The sequence below is a fragment of the Corella eumyota genome, chromosome 5, assembly GCF_963082875.1.
Source record: "Corella eumyota chromosome 5, kaCorEumy4.1, whole genome shotgun sequence".
NCBI lineage: Eukaryota > Metazoa > Chordata > Ascidiacea > Phlebobranchia > Corellidae > Corella > Corella eumyota.
In genome coordinates this window covers 6,008,968-6,027,574 of record NC_137494.1, presented here as the reverse complement: position 1 = coordinate 6,027,574, position 18,607 = coordinate 6,008,968, and the positions used below count along the sequence as shown (strand labels likewise).

General features: G+C 30.4%; 2 protein-coding genes across 2 annotated transcripts; both read right to left on the bottom strand.

Moving 5' to 3' along the window:
- Nucleotides 1-254: 254 nt before the first annotated feature.
- LOC145753273 (glycogen phosphorylase, brain form-like) lies at nucleotides 255-8,638 on the bottom strand. The gene is made up of 21 exons (XM_082569681.1): nucleotides 8,527-8,638; nucleotides 7,331-7,476; nucleotides 6,979-7,092; nucleotides 6,530-6,682; nucleotides 6,093-6,240; nucleotides 5,808-5,947; nucleotides 5,022-5,168; nucleotides 4,518-4,629; nucleotides 4,196-4,278; nucleotides 3,864-4,007; nucleotides 3,531-3,770; nucleotides 3,241-3,404; nucleotides 2,876-3,005; nucleotides 2,664-2,765; nucleotides 2,453-2,533; nucleotides 2,038-2,163; nucleotides 1,720-1,841; nucleotides 1,538-1,637; nucleotides 1,320-1,441; nucleotides 1,041-1,248; nucleotides 255-979 (listed from the first exon to the last, which is right to left on the bottom strand). Exons 1-21 carry the CDS (start codon nucleotides 8,618-8,620, stop codon nucleotides 785-787), a joined length of 2,871 nt encoding a protein of 956 aa, XP_082425807.1. The 5' UTR covers nucleotides 8,621-8,638; the 3' UTR covers nucleotides 255-784.
- Nucleotides 8,639-9,015: 377 nt separating this feature from the next.
- LOC145753275 (uncharacterized) lies at nucleotides 9,016-12,731 on the bottom strand. The gene is made up of 3 exons (XM_082569683.1): nucleotides 11,254-12,731; nucleotides 10,958-11,068; nucleotides 9,016-9,721 (listed from the first exon to the last, which is right to left on the bottom strand). The coding sequence occupies exons 1-3, from the start codon at nucleotides 11,638-11,640 to the stop codon at nucleotides 9,380-9,382; spliced, it is 840 nt and encodes a 279-aa protein (XP_082425809.1). The 5' UTR covers nucleotides 11,641-12,731; the 3' UTR covers nucleotides 9,016-9,379.
- Between the last annotated feature and the right edge of the window lie 5,876 nt (nucleotides 12,732-18,607).

Genomic DNA, 18,607 nt, shown 5'->3' with positions numbered 1-18,607 from the left:
TAGGTGAAATGTAGGTTTGATAAAGTACTATCTCCATGTACAGTCATCATGTTATTATTTTATTAGCTGTAGCCTAAAACATAAGTTATTTGACTAAAATTTGAGTAGCATAATAAGCCTACTCTTACAGATAATCATCATTCAAATCTAGCACAATTTTTTTTTGCCTAGCAAAAAATTTAACCTTACAGCAAAAATTTAAAGTTTATACTTGGGTATATTTTGTTTAAAAATATAGGACTTAGTTAAATTTATGAATTATTATATCGAACCAAAATGCAATTACATTACCTATAATCAATCTAACAGCCTGCAAAATTTACTGAGAAAAGATTAATTTTGAACTTTTATATTTTGTGTGAAAACAAAAGGCATACATAACAAACAAAATAAATGTACCAACATCACACAAGTCAGGTGTACTTTCTTTTGTGCTAGTTCAACTCTGTATACATTGGATATAATATAGTGAGAATATAATAACATGGATTGCTATAATGCAATAGACGCTGTTGTTCAAATTTGGCGCAGTGGTGTAGTAATATCTGATATAACACTTTTGGATAATATAGTAATATAGGGGTTTATAGGCAAATAGAGATGGAACTTTTGGAAACAAGTTGTACAAATTGTGCATTTCACCAGCTAGTATATAGAACATACTGCAAAACCTTAACTCAAGAGAAAATAATTAAATTTTTTAATAAAGAAATCTATGTAGATCTAAATGCATTACAGTACGGCCGCTAAAATGCAAAAAAAGGGTTTCCAAATAACTTTTAATCTAGAAATCTTTGTATCCGCCATTTTCCGAGGTTTCTGCTCTCTCAAAAGCTTCATGGGGTGCAGGGATTTTGAGATCGGGTTGGGGTTCGATGCCCCAGATTTCACGAGCATATTGAGCGATGGTTCTGTCGCTGGAGAACTTTCCGGATGCTGCAATGTTGTTAATGCACATCTTCGCCCACTTCTCAGGATCCTGGAGAAAAATTAAAAAATTTTATTATTTGAAAAAAAATTGTAAAAAAATTTATTCTTACCTTGAAGGCTTCGCTGACCAAATCCTGGCATTTAATGTAAGCCTCAAAATCGGCGCACAACTTGAATCGATCGTGGTTCAACAAGTTGTCTATAAACCCACTGAATTCATGCGGTGATTGGGGGTTAAAGTACCCCGACGAGATTTGATCGAGAGCGGTTTTAAGATCTGGGACAGAGTTGTAGAAATCGCGAGCATTGTAACCTTCCCTAATTTGGGAATTTTTTAAAAATTGAAATTAGTAAAAATTTAAAATTTTTTTTTTTTTAATGTTACTAACTTGTCAAGTTCCTCCACTTCATTGACTTTCATCCCAAAGATGAAGATGTTCTTTCCATCCATTTCCTCTGCCATCTCCACGTTAGCCCCATCTAGTGTTCCGATGGTCAGTGCTCCATTTAACTGCAGACAAAATAGAAAATTGTTGTAAAATATTAAAAAAACAAAAAGTTAAAAAAAAGAATTTAAAAATGAAAAATTAAATGATTGGAATCCTACCATGAATTTCATGTTTCCTGTGCCCGAAGCTTCTGTTCCAGCTGTGGATATTTGCTCAGACAAATCTGCTGCCGGAATAACCTTTTCTGCCAGAGAAACCCTTAAATAAAATTTATTAATTTTTTTTAAATGCTTATAAAGAGGGCTTTAAAACACACTTAATTGTTAGACATGATATTTACCTGTAGTTTTCAAGGAAAACAACTTTCAGTTTATCCCCCACAATTGGATCGTTGTTAACAGTTGATCCAATGTTGTTGATCAATTTGATGATTTGCTTGGCAGTCAAGTAACCTGGTGCAGCCTAGAAACAATGACATATATAATAAACAAATGTATTTAGGTATTTTACAAACACGACGAAAAATTTAAATACTTTAATTAAAAATGCCTTCAAAAAAAAAATATTTTTTTTCAACACATTTTTAATCTAATGCACATTTCTGAGTTAGGCTGTAACTTTTTTTTAATTAAATTCGATAAAACTCAAAACTGTTTACCTTGCCACCTATCATGACAGTTCGAGGCACGAATTCCATGTTAGGATTAGCTTTGATTCTGTTATACATAACCACAATATGGAGAGCGTTCATCAGTTGACGCTTGTACTCGTGAATTCTTTTTACCTGAATATAGATTAAAATTGTAACACTTTTGTTTATTAATATACAACTTTAGAAATTCTGTATGTATTTAATAACGAAAAAATATATCTAAAAAGTTAATAAAATCCGTAGAATAGCATATTTAATTTTAACTTTATTATTTGAAAAAATATTAAATTTCTGTACTAACCAACTAACCATACTGTCAAATTAAATTAAAAGTAAAAAAATGTTAAGTTATACTTCTTTTAAAAACAAATGTTTATTACCTAAATTTATATTATTTACAATGAGCTTTTATTAATTTTACCTGCACATCAAACATGGAAGCTGAGTTAACATCAATTCCCCATTCCTTCTTGATAAATGCTGTCAACTTCATTTTATTTTCCTAAATTTAAAAAAATATAATAAAAAAATTAATAAAGAAAGTTAGGCACCAAACCCTTAACATTTCTTACAAAATTTTCTACATAAAACACATGATCAAATGCTTGCTTAAAAATAATTAAAATAAATACCTGTTTAACTTGAATGACGCTTCTTACAAAGGCAGGGTTGTTAACCAAAGGTTCCAACTTTCTTAATTGATCCAAATTTTTTGGCCATTCTTCACCAATTTGCTAAAAACATGAAAAATCTGTTATTTATCATAAGTAAAAATAAAAGTAATCAATATAAGTATACTATTGGAAAAAGTCTACTAAAAGAATTAATTTAAAAATAGTGTTACATCAGCAATAAGGTCAGCTAGACCAGGATTGCAAAGAAGAAGCCATCTTCTTGGAGTAATTCCATTTGTTTTGTTCTGAAACTTTCCTGGTTCTCCCATCTTATCAGCCAACTCAACAAAGTCCTTAAATCTGTCAAGAAAAAAGTTTTAGGTGTAAAATTACCTTATTCAATTTTAACAAAAATACAGAAATAACTAATCCTTTGTATTATGAAGCCCAAAGGGCATTATTTATATATATATATCCAATTTATGAGCATGTAAAATAAAAAAACTACCATTAAGCGCACAGATAAATGACCAAGAACTAACTTCTATCAAAAACATAAAAATTAAACAAAAAAAATTTAAAACAATGAACTTACACAGAATCTCTGATGATTTGGGAGTGAATCGCAGCCACTCCGTTAACAGCATGTGATCCAACGATGCAGAGGTGAGCCATGTTAATCCTCTTCTCACCGTGCTCCTCCACCAACGACATCCTCGACACTCTATCCGGATCATCAGGGAAGTGTTTGGCCACATTCTAAAAAATTTGCAATCAAAAAATTTTGTTTTACATGAAAGTTTTTTTAGGGCAAAATAAAATTAACAAAAAAAAAATGAAGTTTTAGTTCCAACTTTAGTTAAAAACCCCCAAAAAATTTCTTACCTCCAAATGTTTCTGATTGATCAAATAAATCAGCTCCAAATGTCTTGGCAACATTCGCTCCAAAAGATGCACTGGCCACCGCTCGAGGGCCTCAGGGAGCACTGTGTGATTGGTGTACGCACATGTTGCCTTGGTGATTTTCCATGCTCGATCCCAATCCATTCCCTCAATGTCGATGAAAACTCGAAGGAGCTCAGGGATCGCAAGCGAGGGATGAGTGTCATTCAGTTGAATTGCAACCTTTTTCAAAAAAAGAATTTTCAAAAAATTTAGATTTAAAAAAAGTTTTTTATTTTGAAAGTTTCGGCTCTAAAAACATTTTGCTTCACAAACCTTGGATGGAAAGGAATCAAAAGAAGTTCTAACTGGATCCCTGCATCCGAAGATTGAGGACTTAAATCTTCGAACAATATCCTGAAGCGTTGCACAAACCACAAAATATTCTTGTTTCAATCTCAACTCTTTACCCTCAAAAAACTAAAACAAAAAATTAAAAAAAAAAATTAAAAAAAGTTCAATAATTTACTTTTTTAAGGAATGCAAAACATTCAAAAATATGTTTATGTGTAATAGAGCATTGACACACATGTGAGAAAAATTCCACATTTTTCTAAAAACTGTTGCATTTTTTTGACTTTTAACTTTAACCAAATATAGACGCTTACGTTGTCGTTGGGATACAAAACTCTGGAAATGTTCTCAGCCGAATTTCGATCACAAACAGCTTGGATGTAGTCTCCAGTGTTGACTAAATAATAAAAATAAAATAAGATTAATAAAAGCGGCAGAAAGAAATTTTTTTATTTTATTTGCCTATAGCTTGGACATATGCTTATATTTGTTTCACCAAGATTTGTTATACAGATACTAATATAACTGAAATAAAAATATTTTAAAAAGTTTTTCAAAAAAATTAAAACATGTAAAAAACAAAAGTTTTTTTGTATCGGCGTAATTTAAAGTAACACAATAACTAAATTGACTTACAAATGCCCAAGTTAAAGGAGTCAGGTGACTTGGCAGTATACAACCTGAGAGTATTGACAGTATTGTTACCATATCCTGGGGTAGGCGTGTCATAAGGCATTGCACACACAACCTATTAAAACGAATTTAAAGTCAATTTTTTGTTGCCCAAATGGAAAGTCAATCCTTTATATCCTGTCTAGTGTGTTATCAGTGATATTTTAAAACTTGTGGTCTGAAGTCAATATTTTTAAAACTTATCAGCAATAAACAAATATGCTTTTGAGCCGGTTATATAACACCAGTTGATAAATTAATAACAACTATTAAAAGCCTAAAATTTTTAAACTTTTACTAGTAAGAGGGTACAAATTTTTAGTAAAAAAAATAAAGTGCTATATAGAAGTATAATTTTAAGAAAAGTATGTCTATTATTAAATATCAATAGAGACAAAAACAGATTTTAAACAATATTTAATATTAAAATTTATTTAAATTTAAAAATAATGGTTTAGTTTAATGTACCTGTGTGTTAACCCATTTGCATGGCTTGGCCCAGTCCCCATCAGGTCCATGTTCAACATGTCCAAAAAAGTGAACAGGGACCATGTATTCGGGTCTTGCTTTCTCCCATGCATTTCCATACCTCAACCAATCATCAGCTTCCTCTACCTTAGTATGAAGATTAATGTTAATTTTTTTTGGTCAACTCTAAGTTATAGTTTTTTTTTATTATTCAGTAAAAGGATATGTTGTTGGTATGCGTTTAAGTTATTCTTAAATGCTAAGGTTAAGCATGAATAGTTTGGTATCGGTGCAGTTTATACCCAAAACTTTTTTTTCAATGACATAATTTGTGTACCACCCTACCAGACTTTTACTTCTTTAATTTGTATTTCAAAGCCCAATACTTAAGCTTTAAAAGTAAAACTTTACAAAAAAGTACTTTAATGTAAAAAATTAGTAATATCTGTTTTGCTAGGATAAATTTTGTATCATGAAATAGTCAAAAAATTCTAATTGCTGATCAATTTTTACATACTGCAGACTAATAAATGCACAAATAGGCAAACTGATTACTTTCTGCTCTAAAATTATTTATCATGATATTACTCATGCATATGTTGTTAACTAAAATTTGTTAGCAATATTATCCTGTTTTAGGAGATAAGTTTAATGTAAACAGTGTTCTAACACTTAATTCCCATACGTCTAAAAAAATAAATTTAAAGCAAAAAAATAAAACATATTTTAAATTTCAAATATATATTTTAAAATAATAGGTGGGTATATATATAAGGCATGTATTACCTGTGCACCTTCTTTAGTTATCTTCTGGTTAAAGATGCCGTATTCATATCTTATACCATACCCATAACTAGCAAGACCTATGGTGGCCATCGAGTCCAAAAAACAAGCTGCCAATCGTCCTAATCCACCATTACCCAAACCTGAATCAACGATGATATTTAGAAATCAAAAGGATACTACTAAAGTTATTTTAATTTTGTGTTTTTCTTAATTTTTTTTTAAATAACAAAAAGCCTGTTTAACAAACATTTGGTTTAAATCAATACCCTCTGGTGTTTAAAATACCTGCATCTTCTTCCAGTTCCTCCATTTCTTCAATGTCTAATCCAAGTTGGTACATAGCCTCATCACAGCTACTCTGGATACCAAGATTTAACATCGTGTTCTGAAGAGCCCGGCCCATGTAAAACTCAAGTGACAAGTAGTACACTCTCTAAATAACATAAAATAGTTAAAATTAAAACAAGAACTCTATTTATATTAATTTTTTTACTTTGTTGTCAGGTATCAGGATTCCTATAAACCATACCATAAAAACCATTCAAACATTAAAACAATTTTACTATTTATTTAATATAACAGCATACTGTAAAAAAAAATAATGAATTTAGGTAAAAATGCCTTAGTAATACAATTATAGCATTGCTATGATTTTAACAAACTGTTTTTATAGCTGTGTGCATTACAAAAAATATCCAAAGCAATAAAAGATTGCCTCTTACCTTGGGATCTTTTTCGTAGTAATATTGCTGAGTTCGAATCCATCTGCCCACCATCTGATCTCTTACAGTGTTGGCAAGGGCAAAATAATAATCTCGTGCTGTTGCCACATTTCGATCTTTCACCAAAGTGAAATGCAAGTGACGATTGAAAGACTAAAAATATTTTCAAATTAAATTTAACGAAAAAAAAAATTAAATAACTTGTTTTATATATATAATTTTTCGAAAAAAAATGGGAATGTGAGGGGACTTATTTGTTCAAATAACAGAATTGCAATAACAAATAGATCAGTTTACCAATTTTACATATCACTGCCATTTTTAAACATTTACAAACCCTTTGACAATGAAATCTTTTTATAGCAACATGGAATTTTTGTTAAGCAGAAAATGGACTATTTCAAAGAATGACATGAATGGTTAGCCATGCACATCTATAAAGTTGTTACCTTTTTAATATCAGCTACACCCTCCAAAGAAGCAATTCCACGGACAGAGATTTGCTTTCTCTTTTCATGATCGGTGACTGGCTTGCTAGACATACCTAGTTGTTTATCAGTTACCTGTAAATAAAGGAAATTAATTTATTAATAGCTTATAGATTTAGTTTGCTTATTATAATAAACTATTTATTAAAAAATCTATTACTCATGATAAAATCAGACTAACAAATTAACATGTTTCCTATTTTAATAAACACAGTTGAATAATCATTTATTTATATACCTATTCAATTATAACTGTTATATTACCCCCGAAAAAAAACAAACAAAAAATTTAGTTTTTTTAGTTACAATTCACCTTTGGATCTTCTTTTACTTTGGAAGCACTTCCGTTAGTTGAATGCTTTCCTGTGGAGTCGTTGGCTTTAACTTTAGGAATGGGTTGCGAGGGTGTAGGCTTGGATGCTACAGGTTTACTACTCTGGCCGTTTACCTTAGCAACACCTAAAATAGACAAAACACTATTTAAATTTGTATATAATTAACACTTACAATGCTCTATTGTCAAGCAACTTCTATTCCTAAATTCGCAAAATAGCGGCTAAGTGGCTCTTTATTTTAAGCTTATCAAACGTGATTTCCTCCCATGATTTTCTAATAAAAAACGTGATAGAATAGGAAAACGTTCACAACGTTACGGGATATGCGTACGTATTCCCTTGCCATTTAGTTTTACAATAAGAACTCAGCATTATTGTTCGAACTAAACTCATAAATTAAACAAATAATTAATCAATTTTATTTCATGTCTGTAACGTTTATCTTTTCATGGCCAAGTTTCTATCCCAGCTTACATAATACACAGTCCAGGTCAACTGTCTTAATTATCGTTAACTTTTCTTTACGACAAAGCTAATTCACCATACGGTTATAGCTACTCTACTATTATGTAGTTTATAACACGCAAACAACAGAAACCACGCTAAAGCTGAATAACAACCATACGATTCATCGTATTTTATTAGCAAACAGGCCGTGCAAAATGTCACGCGTCTAGCCTTTTTTTTTATCAAGCGAACTTCGTATTGACAATTTGACAAGGTTGTTCTCTCTACAGGGGATATTATTAAGTAGCCTTAGCATGCGCCGAACGCATGATGCTTTTAAATAACTTGTTTTTTATGACCTTGAATTTATTATGTATGATTTTAAATATAAGCTGACGTTTTAAACAAGCAGATACCAGCTAACCTTTTATATGTTTTATTGTTAATAGACTTTTGTTGTGTGTTACGTAACAATTGCATTTTATTTGCTAATTTTAAGTAATCGCTCGTGGGCGACAAAGAGTAAAACTATTATTACTCAACTGCATATATTACAAAATGTATCTTAGAAACAAATTAAAAGGGTAATCTTATATTAATATACAAAAAGGGTGTATATAAAAATTTTTCTTCCCAAACATGCTATGTTGTCGCGTTTTAAAATTTATTAAAATAAATTTATATTAAAATAGTCTTAAACAACAAAACTGAAAAAACAAAAACATACTTTCATCTTTTGTAGGCTTTGCTGTTGCTTTAGGTTTGCTTCTAAACATTATGTAAGTAATAAGGAATAAAACTAACAAAAACTCAACCAACATAGAACACAACCAAACTTCTAGAACTAAAATGAAAAACAGGACGTGGTTAAAAATCAGCTGTAACATAGGATGTACAAAAATTCCTGTGCTCTGTACGACTTCTAAATAGGCGCCTAACTGCTTCCGCCTGAGGAATATTGCAAACTTAGGTTTTGCTATTTTGTTAAACCGTAGCCTTTAAAACGCCAATAAAATGTTAGGCTGCCCTATTTTGCTCTTGCTGAAAGACACGTTTTGATTAGAGCCCACGGCATATTGAAATAACTTTGCTTCGAAAAATAAACCTAAGCGTGGCTAATACCACGAGTGTATTTAATACTAGCACGACTCTCTAAGCTTTTTGTTTTTGTTTTTAACCAACATCAGTCACTTGACTTTGACAACATAAATTTTGTTTGTTATAGTAAAAGGTTGTATTAAAAATATTAAATAATAAAAACACCAACCAACATATTAGCAGAATTGGTTAAAAACACATGCTGAAAAGCGTATAGCATCCCTGTTAATACACACCAAATGTAAAAAAAAAACAATATTGCAGTGCAAAGCAGATTTGGGCAAGATGAAACATAGCCTTTATTAAGACATTATAAACGTCAACAAGAAGGGTAAATAAAAATATAAATATAAAAAGGTTATAAAAATTTGTATCCCATCTTTGACCCATATTACAGGGATCGTTAATTTTTTTAATCGAAAACTTAGTACATGGCAATTATAGGCATACATACAAATATATAAATAACACGAATAATTTTTTTAGGATGTAGAATTTTCAGCATTATCTGTTAAAAAATTATTCAAAAATACGTTTGCGCTTTCTGTTGACATTTGCCACTCGAATTGTGGTCGTGAGGTGTCGCTCGAGGGCTGCGAAGGAGAGTTTATTATGTCGTTCGCCGACACGCATTGCTGAGCATCGCTACTTGTTGACGAACTTTCACCGAGGCTACATGATGAAGTCGTATCAACTGCTGGGCTTCTTACAATACAGGTTGGTCGGTGAAGGTTTAAAATATATATTAGCTTCTGTCTTTCCTCTTGCAACTTTTGGATTTCCCTTTTTAGGTTGGCGTTTATGCTTTCAAGATGTTCTGACTCCTGCGAGAAAAAGAAACTGTAAGTTATATGCTTCTTACTATGTAATTGGTTAAAAATATATCATCTTGATTGTAGTAATTGACAGATCCGGCCAAAATCGGTGGTAATTGCCTGCCTATTTATAGTACATTTCGCCATTAGCATGACATAAACCTGTCAACGCATTAAAAACGAAAATGGTCTAAATTACATCATACATGTGTCATTTTACATATGTTTTCGCCATGTCATCATTGGGCGTTTTATATAATTTAAGTGGCGTAATTTAACACGCCTTCTTATTAAGCGTTTTATTGTTCCACCCAGCCTTCGAAACGAATATAACCAACATGGAAACGATAAGAAGTTTCTCTTAAAATACTACCGCAAACCTAAGAACAACAATGGCTAGGCGTTGTTGATGTTAATCCATGTTCTAAATAGGGAATACTACCGCAAAGTGCTGGCGCGCCATATTATATTTCAGTTTCCATTACGTAGGATGCGTCATGCTAAATGGTTACGTAATTATTGTTGAGCGCCTTTCCCGTTATTGTAAGCACTAGGGAGAAAAGCGTAGCGACAAAAACAAACTAAAAGAGCATACAAGTTCTGTTGACCATATGACGCAATTTTATGGGCTGATAGTAAAAATATAGCATTGCATCATTTCGTGTTAATTAAAAATATTTTGTGATTTCGTTCGAAATGTTGGCAGACAGCGTTTTAAATTACCTAGTATAAAGCAATGGTGTAAAAATAAGATGTATTAGATTGCGACACTATGACCACATGCTAAGATTTACAGAATTTTTTGATGACATCACAGGGTTTCAATATTACATAAAACAACCCATGGACGGATTTCACTATTTATCAGGCAGGCCTTAATATTTTCTTTTATAGTGAGGCATGCCCCTTTTTTAACTTGGACAATAGGCTATTTACATATATATTAAGCGCTAGGCATGCCAATGTACTTCATCACCTGTAACTTTAACGTGCCTAAGCATTTTAATTTAATTAGTAAGCGTGACATATTTGTTGCGCAACCAATGGCAAGCGTATAATTGCCAATACAACACTTTTATCACGTTGTCCGGTTTTAAATAGCTATCGAAACTTGTTTTTTTATTTGATTCGAAAACAAGAATTAATTCTTGCACTAGCGTGACAAAACTTTTTGGAAAATTTACAGCAAAATAAAAATTTCCTTACTGTATTTAATAATGAGGTAATAATGAATTTTTTTCTTACCTCCTGTAGTTGTTCTGAAATCATTTTCTTCTTAAATCGACATTTGGCAGCAGCGACTTTGTTTCTTTCTCGCCTTCTTTCACGTTTTATTAATGTAGCGGGTGTAACGTCCTAAATACAACAAACAAGAATAAATTTACAATACAACATTACTTATATAATAATGTTTAAAAAATTTCCAATGCCAAAGTTAATTTTGTTTAAAAAATAATTTATGATTTTCCAATTTAAAAAAAAAGTATATTGAATTTCTTTTTTTAATATTTTTTATACATATAATATTGAGCTCAACTTACATCTGGTATAGGTTTCTTGAATTCGATTTGAACGTCTTCCGGTAGACCTCTTGCTAGCCTTTTACTCTTGATAGTGTATCTTAGCTCTTCTTTAATAAGAGGCCTCAACCTTTCTTCCGCTAGTAGGATGTCTTCTGACGACACACTACTAACCTCTTCTGATTGGCTGTTAGAGTAACATCCACTCTCCCCCGAGCTCATTTGCGAGTTGTAAAAATCTTTGTTTTGTTGCCTAAGGTCGACTGCACCGTTATAGCCTACCGGCATTTGCTTGTAATTACTGTTGGCACAAATGGCGGACTGTCGCTGCTGCTGAGGTACGAAGTAGGGACTAAATCGAGAACTACCGACGTTAGACTGGCCATGTGTCATCATTTGCAGCTTCATGGAGTTTATATCGAATCAATTTGTAATAAATAAATAATATCTACAAGCTATACAAAATCCTGTTGAAAAAATAAACTAGTTTAGTCGATTGCAATTTTGTTAATAAAAAACTAAATTTAAGAAGCGCGATTTATACCGTCCGCCATTTTGTATTATGACTCATAAACGTATGACTATCAGCTTATCTTTTTTTTCTTTAGCGGTAATTTTTTATTCAATTTAAATGTCTTTGTCACAAGAAAATTTCTGTGTGGTATGTAAAATAGGGTGGGTTGGCAGCGGAATTTGCCTGTATACACATTTCGCTCGGTAATTTTGAAATTTTGCAAATTCCCCACTGAATAAATTCGTTTCAAGAGCACTTTCGGCAAGATGGCATATAAACATTCAGCTGCCCAATAAAAGCAAGTGTGCAATAAATATAAATAAATAATTTATTTAATTTACAACTGTTTAAAATTACAATACTGTTTTTTTTCAATAACGAAGTCAAAAGTTCGTTATATATCAATTTTAAAGAGAACAATTCTTATTTTTAAAGTTTATTTTTTTAGTTAGTTTTAAGTTATTTGTCCTTGAAACATTATCTCTTTTTTGAGACACATTGCATCATTTTTTACTGACTTTAAAAGAATACACTTGAAAAACTACATTCAGCGTTTTTACCAGAGTGCCCCACAATCTTTAAATGTAATTTAAAGCTTAGGTTAGCTAAAATAAAAACGCAGGTTTAAAATTTGAACAAAAAATAACCTGTAATAAACAAGGAAGTAGTTTTTTGTCTGACGTCAGGTTAGTTAATTTAATTTGGACAAATTCTGACCGAATTAGCTGAAACCCTGCGGAAGTATAGACAAAAACAAAATCAAGACAAAACAACTGAAGACTTTTTTATAGTTTAAGTCAAAAACACATGTTTTTAACTTTATTTTTAGATATATTTATTTATTCAATTTTTGTAGAGGGTCGAAGAAAATAATATTATTATAAATTTTTTTTACATTATTAAGGTTTATTTTTTAAATTTTGAAACCCTAATTAAAATAAACTAACTGATAATGTTTTTAACAGGATTATTTTTATTTAAGTATTACATAAAAAATCAACTAAGAAAAGTTATTATTTTTAATTACGCCTGCCTTTTATATATACACTTTATAGTTCACAAAACTTAAAATATTTAAAATAGTATATCTAATTATAAAGCCTTAATTTTTAAATTTAATTTTTTTAAACATCCCCGCCCCTACTATAGGGGTCTTGTCACCTTACGTTTTGCATGCGTTTAAGTAAAATTTCGTCACAAACTTTGCTTTTATAATATTTGTCGACCTAAAAAACGAGAGAGCTAATTTTAGGATTTGATTTCATTGCCTTTTTCACTCTCCCACAGCGTAAGGCTCTCTCGCTTCTTATTTTGAATGTGATGTCATGACTAAACTGTATAAACGCGTCCAATTACGTAATAGCCTAGTAAAGCCGAACATCATAACAAAATATATTGGTTACGTAATTTGGTAAGTCAGACATTATGTTTTCATTTATTTGTTTATTTAATAAAAATTAATAATTTTGAGCGCATTTTTTTAAATTGACAAAATTTAAAATTAGAATATTTTTACTTTACTCGCCAAAAATAAGTGAAATACTACAGATAAAACTAACGCCAAGCGAGTATTAAAGTACAAAAATACAAGGGGCGTTGCTCGAGTAATTGAAAACTTTACTAAAATGTTTTCGAGAATTTGTTTTTTTCGAAACATTTTGTAAATTTTTAAAAATTTTTATTTAAAATTTACCACAATGACGTCATGAACCCGTCATCACGTGGGGTCACGTGTTCTTCGATTACATATTGAAAAAAATTGGTCATGCGTAACGCAGATCACGCGCATCACGTGATACGTAATTTGTTTTCTGCGGCCGTCACTGTACAAATTTGTTCGTTCATTCAACGGCGTACACAGTAATACAATAGGTCAAATACGTGAGTATATCTTTAAATAGAACGCCCCCTTCAATGTTATAGGATGCTATATATATTCAATTCATGTGATACATTTTCTCTTTAAATCAAAGACCAACGCTCGTTGTTATAACAATGTTATGTAACATATTACTACGTTGCTATGCAGACAAAAATTTGCCAAGTCATTGTAGTGGGAATGACGCAATGTCTAAGCAATGTGACGTCACTCTTGGTTTTGGAATGATGTAATATAATTATGCTGACCGATGTGTTTTTTAATTATCATAGCTTAAATGTTGATCACTTCTCTGGTCCTTACTAATTAGTCATAAGACGCTTTTTTATATATTAATATATAGCGACTTTATGGTTTTAACACTAGGTAACCTGTATTACCCATATCCAAGCCCACTTTGTCATTTTTTTAATTATTAAATGACAATGGTTTTTTGGACTTGGCAGAATTTCGTACCATTTCGTATTACTATAGAAGCTACAGAAAAGAACCCATGACATCATGTGGTGATGCCAAGTGTCATTATCAACATTTCCCGTTACATTAAAAATACAATTGTGAAACAATGTCAGTAATTTATTGTAATCTCACTTATAAAGTCTGTGACGCATAAATTAAATTCAAAAAAATTACTAACATTTTTCACACTGCATATTAACGAAACATTGTAATTGTTATGCATTTTATTTCGTTGAGGCACGACATATTAGTAGATGAAAGCGACCAACGATATGACGTCACATGAAAAAACCCTAAGGTCGATAAAGGTCAGTTATTAGTTCTAAAAACATATTTTTTTCCAAAATAGATATTCTAATATTTTTACACAAAATATCAAATTATTATTTTCGTGTAAAAAATCATTATTGTATAAAGTCATTTGTCTTACGAACAATAGATTTTGATAGAAATAGATACATATTTCCATAATTAAACATTACAAAATTTTACGTACATATAGGTACACATGAAACACGTGTTTGTCATTTAAAGAAGTTTATCCACTATACTTAGTCGCAAAAAAGATTTATTATGTGGTTTGATATTTTAAAATACGTAAATGAATATATTAATATTGCATTTTTTGCTATTGCCAATGGGCAAAAATGTTTTTATGTTTATTTTAGTTAGACTGTGAAAAGTGTATTAACCCAGCAATTAATTCTCCGATGCACCAAAATAGGTGAATGTACGTCAAAGCTGTTATTATAGTTTAACTCGTTTCTATTATTAGGCGATTCGCTATTATAAGAAAACTTGCCAAATTAAGAAAAAATGACGTTAACTTACTTTTTCCCGCGAATTTTTAAATACGTAAACTTATTTTCTGTTTCGTTAGAAATTCCTCGAAAAAATTGTAAATTTTTTTTTTTTAGGTATCAAATATAGTAACAATTTTTGCTAGTTTTTTTATTACGGAATTGATGATTACTTATTAGCCAAATTAGACCAAGCGTTAAACCTATATGCATATTTGCCATGTGTAATAGGAAAGCTTTAATTTTGCATGCACGTGACCATATTTGCAATTCTGTGACGTAGTTGTTGTTTTGTACCGTTCCGTAAAATTCTGTACTTATAAGTCAACTAAAAAAAAACTATTTTAACACATGCATATAATAAGTATTATGTTTGTTTAGCATTGGTCTGATATAGCTTCATCCGAATGGTTTCAAACCTAAACTAGCAACAGAAATACGTAATATTGACGTAAATTGACGTAGTTTAACCAGCCCAAGGCAAATCTATCGCTAAAAAATCTCGAAAATGGTTGTGAGAAACGTAATGTCTAACTCGGTCTGCTAAGCGAGCAAAAATAGACTAAAACCGTAGCAGCATATCGGCAATAAGGTGGCGAAAAAATACGAGCTCCCAATGCTTTACCTATAGAGTATCGCTTTCTCTTTTTTTAGGAGAAAGCCGACTAAGCGCTTTAAGAATCTCTCATTTCTAATTTCTATTTTTGCGCATGGTTTATATATAAACCTCAGGTGCCTGCGTGCAAAAAAGCATCAATTTAATATAGCGACAGGATTATTATTAGCGTTTAGGGCATTAGTATTTTTAAAGAATTTTTCGACGAACTAAAAATAATTATTAAACGACAAAAAATTTTTTGTCAAAGTTGCCAAACAAGAAAAAATTGGAGAGGAACGAAAACAATAATTCCACGTGTAGGTGGGAATGTTATTTAGATGTTGATGTCACCAAAATTTTAAAGGTCTAAAATTTATGCAAATTTAAGATGGGAATTTTGTAATCAATTTTAAATCGGAATTTTGTTAAGTCCCTACGCACGTTTTAAAGGATTGGCCAATTACAAATTCTTATTTTTATTTTTCTAAGTAAAACCTGTTTTTTTGTTAATAGATATTTTTGTTTTTAAATAATTTAAACACTGTTGTTTTGAACACGTTTTAGCAAATATTTTCGTAATGTTGTAAAATAACCTTTATCATAGTAGCCTAACCTTTATGAGGAATGTATATTTTTATACATTAATTAAGCATTTCTATTATTAAGCATTATGCACAAAACGGCAGGTATTTAAGGTTATGATAAGCCGAATTACAGCGCATCTAAAAACCTTAAGACTTGGATGAAACGTGCTGCTGATACTCTTTACTATAAGGTTACGCTGTAGTGTTTAATGTCAAGTCGCCACAGCCACCAAAATCAAAATATACCATGGTCACGTTATCACAGTGTCAGTGAAAAATCGAAAGGTCGAAGTTAGAACTGATTCGGCGCCGTTAAATTTCATCGACGACGCGATACCACCTTAAACCATCGCCTGCCCTAAAAACGTGACATTAGCTATTGCACTTTCGCTGCTGTACTACGCAGTACGTGCAGTAACAAGCCTGGGAAGAATAATGTCACGTATTGACATTCAAATTGTTATAGTTCTGGACGATAATAGGTCGTAGTAATTTTCGATAGGAGCCGGTAGTTGCCCGAAACTTGGACAAAACAACTTGTTTTCATTTTCATTACGTCATTACCTTAAATCCCATTATTTATGTCGTCACAGAATTCAGGATATAAACAGTTTTGAAAACATGTTTTGACAGTACGACCGAATAGGAAGTCGAATAAGGCAATTTTGACCTGTGTTAGTGAGCGCATAGTTATTTCAAGGCTAAACACCGCGTACGGATAAAATCTTCGCTCAGTTTCCTTATATGGCACTAAACTAGTTATTGCATTACGAGCGTTTTTAGAGGTTTATATTTTGTCCAAACAAATATGAGTTATCGTACAAATATCTGGATTAATATTGTGCTGCTATTTAGACTTACTATAAAAGGTTTTTTATTTAAGATTTTTTCGTGTAATGTTAAAAATGTTAGAAATTTTCTTCATGTGATATTGAAAAGTCATTGATTACCTAAAAAGGAGAAAATGAATAAAAAGTAGTGTTTATAAATTAATTTTATAACTTTAAATTTAAAAAAAATAATAAAAAAATGTTTTTGTATTTTTCTTTATTTATTTTTTCTTAATTTATAAACAACATCATTATCAAGTCATTGTGAACTCATTTTAACTTGTTTTTTTTTTTAAAGTTAACGGGCTTGGCAGGTTTTCTAGAAATAACTAAAACTACTCGGCACGTTTTAAAAGTATTTTTAAGTTGATTCTAATACGATTTTCTCGCTGTTGGCTCTGTTTTGATTTGCGTTTGTTTGTCGTATGCCTTGCGGCTATGATTGGACACGTTCTCTTGTGCCACCTTGCGGTGTAACAAAAATAAATTATATTTTATGACTATTTTTAATTTTGCGTAAGTAAATTAAATGGTTTCTACCATTTTTAAATTATAATTTAAGCCTTAATACATTAATCTATTTCTATGTTTTTTTTTATAATACCGCAAATTTATTCTCGTTTTTTAAATTTTGGTCGTAACACAAAAAATACTGCGCATCACAACCAGTGGCTTTTATGTTGTTTTTAAATATAAGTTATATTGCTATTTTGTTTTATTATTTATCGTTAAATAAAATTTTAAAAGCAAAATATTATTTATATTTTAAAATGCAATTTTAACCCTTTGGCAGATTAGCCCTAAAAAAATATTTGTCGTAGTATATTTTTTGATTGGTGTACTTATGTTGGATCTCTATGGACAACTAGCGGTTTAATTTAAATCGCGAAATCAATTTTTTTAAATTGTTTTATCGGTAATCCCAAAATAATACATTTACACATTTTTAATAAAAAATAAAAGTAAAATATAAAGTTAATAATGACATTCGTTCAGGTACTAATTAAAATGTTTATCTAAAATTATGTTTTATATAAAATTTAAGGGTTTCTAGGGATAAAATTTTTTTTTTTATACTTTTGACAAATTGTTAAATTATTTGTGTAAATTATATATTTTACAGTAAAAGAACAAAACAAGACTGTTCTTAAATGAAACCTTATTTGAAAATAACTTTAAAGTTTATTGAGAAAATTTGACATTTCTTTTTAATAAAAACTCCGATGCCTAAAATTACTATAAGTTAAAATCATTAGAAATTTCTTTTTTGAAAACAATAGTTCATAAATTTAAATATTTTAGTTTTAGTAAGATCTAAATTTACTTAGATGTATGTTGTACAATTTATTATATAATCATTAAAAAAAGCAAAATAAGTAACATAGAAATGATATTTAATTACATACGTGAACTATTTTTATAATAAACAAATAGGGTTAATAATTGCCGAATATTAATACACAAGAAAATTACAGAGTGGTTTTTATTGCTACACTATAAAACGCATTTTAGAGATCCCGTCCTTAAATAAAACTACTTTAGTTGCTATTGTATTTTTTTACTTTTAGGGTTGGGAAAAAAGATCATCTTAGAAACATTAAATTTATTTTAAAATAATTTGGCAGGAATTACTTTTAGAACTTTATCAAATAACACGAAAATTAATAGAAAGTTTAAGTCAGGCCTAAGGCAATTATAATTATTTGTTTAA